At 35.9% G+C, this 9,591-nt stretch overlaps 1 protein-coding gene across 1 annotated transcript; it reads left to right on the plus strand.

Moving 5' to 3' along the window:
* Window positions 1-2,280: 2,280 nt before the first annotated feature.
* LOC129032950 (phosphoserine aminotransferase-like) lies at window positions 2,281-5,628 on the plus strand. The gene is made up of 3 exons (XM_054480864.2): window positions 2,281-2,472; window positions 3,621-3,662; window positions 5,034-5,628. Exons 1-3 carry the CDS (start codon window positions 2,281-2,283, stop codon window positions 5,562-5,564), a joined length of 765 nt encoding a protein of 254 aa, XP_054336839.1. The 3' UTR covers window positions 5,565-5,628.
* Window positions 5,629-9,591: the final 3,963 nt, after the last annotated feature.

Consider the following 9,591-nt stretch of genomic DNA (forward strand, 5'->3'; position numbering starts at 1 on the left):
TTCTCATCTGGGATTATTAGCTTAATGCAATTGATATAGTGACACAGACAATATTTTGCAAAACATCCAGTAGTTCTAGGTCTCTTTAGATTATAACAAAGGAAAGAAGAGTTATCATGGCCCTGAGTGAAGGCTATAAATGTATACCATTGACCTTTTCACATGAATGCAAACTGCTTTTAATCTAAGTCAAAGCAAACTGTTTTTGGACAAAGGTGATGCAAACATATTTACCAGGTCAGTGGCTCATATGCTGTATATTAGCCTATGTTAATCTGTTCTACAGATTATCTATTATCTGGCAGAACAGCTACAGCTGAGTTGAGTTTATTACTTGCTTGAGATTAAAGGAGTCTGCTGTCATCCTTGAATTCAGCTGGTCTTTGCACAGGCCATGCTGGTGAATTAACAGGTGATAAAATGAGGACACTTCACTTGTATTCTTTAGTTTAGACTCTTTAGAAATAGCACTTATTTCTGCCACCCATTTTAGGATGTGACTTTTTATATTTACTATCTTATATAATAGAAGAACAGTTTAAAAACTTTCAGTTGTCCTTTCATGCTGAGACAGCTCTCACCCCACATGGGCCAAATAGCAAATGTAGGAATTGTGGAAGTATCAATTATGTTAGTTCCAACTATACATTTAGCAACCAGGGAAATGACCAATGGACTGTGGCCTTAGAAGCTCTGGACCCACTGTGAGGACTTGGCCAGACTCTACTCATCACCTCACTCACATTTGTCTCCACTCTGACCGAGAAGTCACAATGACAGCTTGAATGCTGGCTGTCAATGTTAGCTCAAGACCTTGTCTAACGGTTTTGAAAAGATTTTATGTGGTCCGTTTTCTCAGTGTATAACCAGGCAAGTAAAATGACCATTGGTCTCTTCCAGGAAGGACTGAGGAACCATCACTGTGCACAATGGCTGTGGTATTGTCAGTCATTCCTCCTGGGGTTCTGACTGACCCTTCAGTTAATGTGTTTTGGATCCCAAAACTGTCTGAGTTCTGGAGTCTGTATGATGAAATTGTGGTGGTCTTTTGAAATGTCTACCTTTTACATTCATAAACGTTCGTATTTCTTTCTTGATTATAGAGTATGAATAGTCATAATCTCACTGGCTGCTCATCTATCTTGCCAGTAGGAAAACTGTCTTTTATTTAAAAAAAAATTATAACTCTATGCAACTTAGGCTCCTATGGTTGCCACTGTGATGTTGCTTCCAATAACAATAATTGAGGCAGCCTGACTTCTGATGTTTGAATACCACCAGATACCAGATAACTTCTTTTTTTGGTCAAATGATGGCACTTAATCTTTGCTCTCAGAGAGCCAAGTTATTTCCTGATGTTAAAAAAAGCAATCAGTGAACTTGTTAGTAAGGATGCTACTTTCTCATTAACATATAGGTAGACCTTGTCTGTGCTTCACAAACACTGCATTTTTTATAAATTGAAGGTTTATGGCAATCTTGCATCAAGCACGTCTATAGGCACCATTTTTTCAACAGCCTAGTCTCACTTGTGTCTCTGTGTCACATTTTGGTAATTTTGCAATATCTCAAAGTTTTTATTATTATTACCTGTTAAGATGATCTGTGGTCAGTGATATTTGATGCTATTATTGTAATTGTTTTGATATGTCATGAACCGCACCTAGGTAAGACAGAAAACTTAATCAATAAATATTCAATGTGTTCTGACTGCTCCATAGACTAGCCATAGCCCAGTCTCTTTCCCTTTCCTTGGGACTCCCTACTCCCTAAGACACAATAATATTGAAATTAGGCCAATTAGTGATTCCACAATAACCTCTAAGTGTTCAAATGAAAGGAAGAGTTGCATTTCTCTCCCAATAAATCAAAGGCTACAAATGATTAAACTTAGTGAGGAAGGCTTGTTGAAAACTGAGATAGGCCGTAGGCCTCTTTTGCCAGCTAGCTAAGTTGTGAATACAAAGGAAACATTCTTGAAGGAAATTAAATGTGCTACTCCAGTGAACACATTAATAATAAGAAAGAAAAACAACATTATTACTGATATGGAAAAAAAGTGTAGTGGTATGAATGGAAGATCAAATCAGCTACAACATTCACTTAAGCCAAAACTTAATCCAGAGCAAGGCCTTAACTCTCTTAAATTCTGTGAAGGCAGAGAAATGTAAGAAAGCTGCCAGAAGAAACTTTTGAAACAAACAGAGGTTGGCTCATAAGGTAGAAGGGAAGAAGCAATCTCCATCACATAAAATTCAGGGTTAAGCAGCAAGTCCTGATATGGAAGCTGCAACAAGTTATCCAGAAGATCTAGCTAAGATAATAAATAAAGGTGGCTACAAAAGGCAACAGGTTTTTAATGTAAATGAATTAGTCTTTTATTGGAAGAAAATGACATCTTGGGCTCTCATAGCTAAGAAGTCAATACCTATCTTCAAAGCATCAAAGAGAGGGGCTAACTCTTGCTTCAGGGTAATGCAGCTGGTGACTTGAAGTTAAAACCAATGTTCATTTACCTTTCTGAAAAGTCTAGGGTGCTTGAGAATTCTGATCAATCTACTCTGCCTCTGCTCTATAAATGGAACAACAAAGCCTGGATGATGTTTAATTTATTTACAGCACGGTTTACCGAATATTTTAAGCCCATTGTTGAGTCCTATTGCTCCTTTAGATTAGATTCTTTTTAAAAGACTACTTATTTATTGGCAACGTGACTCGTTGCCCAAGAGCTCTAATGGAGATGCACAAGGAGATTAATGTTGTTTCATGCCTGCCAACACAATATCCATTGTGCAGCACTTGAATTGAGGAGTAATTTCAACTTTTAAATCTTATTATTTAAGAAACGGTTCCTTCAACGAATATGGACAAAGGAAACTGAAAACCTGGAAGGATTCACCTTTGTAGGTGCCATTAATAACTTTGGTGAGTCATTCATAGGAGGAGATAAAAATATCCACATTAACATGAGTTTGGAAGAAGTTGACTCCAATCCTCGTGGATGACTTTGAGCAGTTCAAGTGGAGGAAATATCTGCAGATGTGGTGAAAATAGCAAGAGAATTAGGACTAAAAGCAGAGCCTGAATATATGGCTAAATTTTTTTCTATTTCATGATAAAAGTTGACCCATGAGAAGTTACTTCTCATAGATGAGCAAAGAGTGTGGTTTATTGAGATGGAATATACTCCTGGTAAAAATGCTGTAAATGTTATTGAAACAACAACAAAGAATTAAAAATAGTATGACCTCAAATTAGTTGATAAAGCAGATTTGAGAGGATTGACTTTAATTTTGAAAAATTCTACTGTGAGTAAAATGCTGTCAAATAGTATTATATGTTACAGAGAAAACCTTCATGAATGGAAGAGTAAATCAATTTTGCAAACATCATTATTTTATTTTAAGAAATTGCCACAACCACTTCAACTTTCAGCACAATCACCCTGATCAGTCAGCATCAAAAATATTAGGATATGCTGAAGACTCAGATTATTGTTGGCATCTTTTAGCAATGAAATTTAATTAAGATACGTACATAATTTACACATAATGTCATTGCACACTTAGACTACAGTGTAGTGTAAATCTAACCTTTTTTTTTCTTTTTTTAAACTTTAGGGTCAGAGAATACATGTGCAGGTTCGTTACATGAATATACTGGTATAGTGGTGAAGTTCATGCTTCTAGTGTACCCATCACCCAGATAGTTATCATTGTACCCAAAAGATAGTTTTTAACACTCACTTTCCCCTAACCTCCCAACTATAGGAGTCCAAGTGTCTGCTGTTTCTATCTTTGTGTCCATGAGTACCTATTCAACATAACTTTTACATGCACTTAAAAATCAAAATGCTCTTTGTGACTGGCCTTATTTTGATATTCACTTCATTGCAAGAGTCTCAGTCCAAACTCCTGAAATCTTACACAGAATATCATTGCAAGCAAATTGTTGCTTTTTAATTCCTTCTGCCATATCTGCCACAGCAACCTTGGCATCTCAGTAAGTGTATTAGTTTCCTACTGCTACTATAACAAGTTACCCATATTTTGGGGTCTTAATGCAAATTTATCTTACAGTTCTAGAGGTCAGAAGTCTGGAAAGGGTCTCATTGGGCTACAACCAGGGTGTTGGCAAGGTTGCATTCTTCTGCAGGCTCTAGTAAAATATGTTTTCTTAAATTTTCCAACTTCAAGAGCAAGCTTGCATGTCTTGGCTTATAACTCAGCAGCACCATTGCCCAAATTCCCATGTTGCCATCTGTGTGGTTCTTTCTTCTTTCACCTTTTTTTTTTTTTAGATGTTTTAGGACTTTAATGTTCTTTACATATTCAACATAAAGTACTGACAATAGATAAACAATAGGGGAAAGACTTTTCAGCAAACTATCACTCTCGTCATCAAACATTACAAAGAAAACAGTCAAGAGAACAAAGGATAAGGTAATTTAACAGAAATGTTTAATTCAATGTCGTAATTGAAAAACAACCAACCAATCAACTTTTTCTTCTACCTATGGAAAGAATGGTAAAAATGAATCAAGAACTTCTAGATCTTTTTCATAAAACAGCTTAAAAAGAGGAAGGGGAAGACTGGGGAGGGGGTGCAACTGTTGCTAATGGAATAACGCACAAGGCCAAGGATTTAATAAATTCTAAAAGTGTCTACATGTATCAGTGTTAACTGTATTATTAGAAATATAAATGTATAGAAATATAAAGTATATGGTATTAAAAACAGACCTCGCTAATATAAACATACATAAAGTATGTCACTTCTCTTGTAATAACAGTATAAAGATCGATCTACAGTTTGCCCTTTGCCTGGTACTCTTAAACCACTCCTCCAATGGGCAATGTTGACCTTCAATCAATAGCCGCTGAACCCAGGAGACCCCACAAATGTCTAGATTCAGCACGTAGAGGGCCCCACCTACCCTCTATGCTGTGTGTTCCTGTGACTCTAGAAACAATTAATTGCAACTTACATTATTAAGTCCACAGGGAAGTTTGAAATCTGACTAGAAAAAGTAGCAGCAAAGGCATTTTGCTGGTGCTGGCTCTGCTGGGGTCACCGTGGAGATTGTCCATGATGACCTGCTGGGATTTGCCCTCCAAGAGTGCCCCTCGGTCCTGGAATACAAGGTGCAGGCTGGAAATAGCTCCTTGTGCAACATGCCTCCATGTTTCAGCATTTACGTCATGGGCTTGGTCCTGGAGTGGAGTAAAAACAATGGAGGTGTCACGGCCATGGAGAAGCTTAGCTCCATCAAATCTCAAATGATTTATGAGATTATTGATAATTCGCAAGGATTCTACGTATGTCCAGTGGGGCCCCAAAATATAAGCAAGATGAATATTCCATTCTGCATTGGCAGTGCCAAAGGAGATGATGCTTTAGAAAAAAGATTTCTTGATAAAGCTCTTGAACTCAATATGTTGCCCTTGATAGGGCATAGGTCTGTGGGAGGCATCCGGGCCTCTCTGTATAATGCTGTCATGATTGAAGATGTTCAGAAGCTAGCCGCCTTCATGAAAAACTTTTTGGAGATACATCAGCTATGAACACATCCTAACCAGGATATACTCTGTTCTTGAACAACATGCAAAGTTTAAAGTAACTTGGGGATGGCTAGAAAAAGTTAACAAACACAGTATTTTTCTCAAATGAACATGTTTATTGTAGATTCTTCTTTTTTGAAGGAACAACAGCAAAACATCTACAGCTCTGAAAAGCTGGTGGGATCTAATGTTCACCTTAATTCTGACTTGAACTGGAAGCATTTTAAGAAATCTTCCTGTTGCTTTTCTTCTTTCACTTTTAAGGTCTCTTATGATTACATTATGCCTACCAACGTAATTTAGGATAACCTCTCATTTAGAGGTCAACTTATTAACAATCTTAATCTTGTCTGAAATATTAATTCCCCTTTTCTATATAGCCAAAGATACTAAAGCTTTAGGAGCTAAGAATATCTTTAGTGGACATTATTCTGCTTACTACAGTCTATATATGTTATTATATTTTCATATTTCTAGAAGCCATTCTACCAGTGTTTCTGCCTCATCTCCCAGAGTTTCTGTGTGAATATTTAACCATGGGACTTTCTTTAGAGGTCAAGTGTTCTTACAATTAAGCATGGGCCTGGTCCTCAGCTTTCTCTTCCTACCCAATGTAGAAGATGAGATCTACTTTGCACAATAATAAGGAGACTTGGTTTTACCTTTACAGTTAGCATTAGTTGCCAATTAATTGCTCTGTTTTTTGTTATTTTTCCCAAAGTAATTGAACTGAGCAATTCTACTGTACTCAATGTTATTATTTCCCCTATATTCTCCAAGGACTGATGGAATACCTAGCTTGCATATCCCCACCAATTATATCATCCCACTTTATTACAGGTGAGCATGTTAACAATTGCACTGCTACCTTCGTCAAGAGCTCTCTCTCTGCTCCACACCATACTTATGGAATCCTCATTTCCAGATGGGAGGTATTTAATCCAGTTCGAAATCTCACCTAAGTGTTTTCTTTCTGACAAAAATGCTGTGTTAACATTTCCAAGTTGGTTTCCCCTGCAAGCAGAGTGTAAAATGAAGTTTTGCATACAGTAGTAATATTTTGGAGTGTGCTTGAATTAATTCCTCTAGAATGGAGAGGAAGAAAAAGTGAATGGACAAAGAGACAAATCAAGTGATCTTAAAGGAAACCTCATAAAACCAGGTGAAGAGTTCCACAAATAGTATGGAGAGGCTAAGGCCCTGGGACAGATGACTCGCTTCAACTGAAACAATTCCTAAAGAGTGCTGAGAGTAGAGGACTGAACAATAAATCTCATTTCTGAAGAGTATCTCTGAGTATCACAGCATCCATGAATTTATAGTAGATCTTTCTCTTGCTAACTCTGTCTTTCTCTTAAAAACTAGTCTTCCCCACCCCAATTGCACTTTGCATTTAGAAATAAAAATCCTAAAAACACAAATCACCTCAAAGTAAGAAAATAGAGGCATGACAAAATGCCTGAACAAGAAAAAAAGAATGAAAACAATAGCCTGGCTTGAACATGAGAAGAAAATGAAGTAAATACAGGTAGAATACCAAAGTTAAAATATATATATCTGCCATATATGTTACAAATCCAGATTATATTAAAGGCAGGCGATTGAAATTCTCTTACACTAAAAACAAAGTTGCATTATTTTCCAAGAGCATGTTCAGGGAACTTTACATAATTAATGCAGTCATTAATTATTTCATTACAATATTTGACTACCTATTCTGTGTCTGACCATGAATTAAGTGCCATTGATTCAAAAGTGTATAAATAAAACAGAAATATGCATGATGCAACTTATTTCCCATGTGGAGGCAAACAGTAAGATATAAAATAAAAACTCTAAAGAATAAAATATCATTATTTCAGAATATACAAAATATTTTTATTATAATAAGTAGTAAATGAACCAGGTGATGTGATAAAGAATAACTTGGGAAGGTATTTTAACTAAGAATTATTTAATATTAGTCAGGTTATCAATAATTATTGTTCAATTTTTAATTAATTAAAAGTTCCTTGAGATCCATTGTCCAGTTTGATCTTTCTTTCTTAACATTTTCTTCATTTCATTTAGAATTCCTTGGTACAACCCCACACCATAGCTTCTTATCATAGTTACTAAAACAGTAATAATATAGCGTACGGTTTACATTAACTGTTAATATTTTAGAATATTCTAATCTAAATTCACAGCTCTATTTCTCTTTTCTTAGGATATAAATATCCAGTATAGGTACTATGTTATTGCCATATTTCTAAAGTTCATTTTGACTCAATTTTCAATGTTAATGGAAATTACTGACATATTATTACTTAAAGAATTACAAACAATGGTAATTACTAACTAAAGGAAATAAAGATGAACAATTTCTAAATATATAAAGTTATTGTGTGCTTTGTGTGTTTAAAACGGTTAAATTATTTTTTAAAAGTATAGTACTGTAAAACTGTAAGTTGAAACTATGATCACTTACTTGGCTTGAAACTGATGGCTTAGAAGATGAAGTTCCTTGCCTGTACATTCATGTGTGTGTATATTCAGCCAGCTTTTTATCATTTACTTACACATTATAATTTATTATTGAAAAACAGTATTTACCATGTATACCTGTATTATGGTTAAGTATAATTTCAATCTAAAATAAAAAATCACTTTAAGTTCAAGTTATTTCTTTAAATCTGTGGGCAAGAGTCAGAATTTCTTTAAATCAGAGATTTTTAACTGCCGAACACAAACTACAAATGAGAATTTCCTTGGCAATTTAGGGTACTAGAGAAGCATGATAATAAAGTTATTTTTTAAATGATTCATATAGGTATGTCTGTTTATAATACACATGAGAAACTCCAATTCCATTATATACTTGAACAATTCCATAGAAAAACCCTCAGAATAAGATGGTTAGACAATAACATAGCCCTGCTTAGCACACTGCTGTATAATGTTTCTTTTTTCTTTTCTTTTCTGAGACGGGGTCTTTGTCACCCAAGTTGGAATGCAGTGGTGAGATTTAGGCTCACTACAACCTCCGCCTCCCAGGCTTAGCTGATCCTCCCACCTCAACCCCCCAAGTAGCTCTGAAACTACAGGCATGCACCACCACGCTCATCTAAATTTTTGTATTTTTGGTAGAGATGGGGTTTTGGCTTGTTGCTTAGGCTTGTCTCAAAATCCTGAGCTGAGGCAATCCGTCTGCCTTGGCCTCCTTAAGAGCTGGGATTACAGGCCTGAGCCACCTTGCCCAGCCTTGAATAAATTTTACCACAGAAACCCTTGAATATGATCGATTTTCTTTCAAAATAGAAGAGGACATACACACTCCTCAATGTAAGCCCTTTTAAATAAATTTTTTAAAATCCCTCACCTAATCCCCTCAGAAAAATGTTATAGTTTAACATAGTGTTCTATTTCAAGAATTATTTTATCTAATAAAACGGATGTACATGGGGCTTTGAGCAGCTAGACTTGATGACATAGAAAGGTGGCAGCAAACTAATAAGTACATATGCTCTCAGAGGCAATTTGTAGAAAGAAAAAAGGTCACCTCACATTTTTCATTGCCTTTGTTCTAAGAAAGAATGCAGGTTTCCTGGATGTCTGCACCCCAGCATTCAATTGCAGGTGAGGCAATTTTTTTAGGTAAATAAATTTCCAATGGAAGTGCTCAGTGTTTCAGTGCAAACAGGAATCTTGCACTGTACCCTCAAAGCTTTGACATCAGGTGTGTCAGCTGAGAGGATTCTGATTCTGAATATAAAAATCTGATTCATCATGAGTTTGACACATGCTGCTTCAAAAAACTGAAGGAGCCTCCAAGTCTCATTCAGAGCTGCAGCCTGGCAACAATTTCATTTTTGTCTTCTAAGTTGTTTTCCTTTCACCCTTTTGCTGAGCAGAAACTAGAAAATGATTCTGAGAGGAGCTGCATACTGCAACAGATGTATTACACATAAATATACAGAAACATACAGAGAGCCCTGGAGAATATAAGCTAGTGTTATTCACAAAATCTGTCAATTTCCTAAAACTCAAA

Source organism: Pongo pygmaeus, chromosome 2 (genome assembly GCF_028885625.2).
Source record: "Pongo pygmaeus isolate AG05252 chromosome 2, NHGRI_mPonPyg2-v2.0_pri, whole genome shotgun sequence".
Taxonomy (NCBI): domain Eukaryota; kingdom Metazoa; phylum Chordata; class Mammalia; order Primates; family Hominidae; genus Pongo; species Pongo pygmaeus.

Coding starts and splice junctions, on each gene's coding strand:
- LOC129032950 (XM_054480864.2), top strand. CDS start 2,281: ATGGAAGCTGCAACAAGTTATCCAGAAGATCTAGCTAAGATAATAAAT. Junction 2,473..3,620: donor GGGCTAACTCTTGCTTCAGG/GTAATGCAGCTG, acceptor TTTAAACTTTAG/GGTCAGAGAATACATGTGCA. Junction 3,663..5,033: donor TTCGTTACATGAATATACTG/GTATAGTGGTGA, acceptor TAGAAAAAGTAG/CAGCAAAGGCATTTTGCTGG.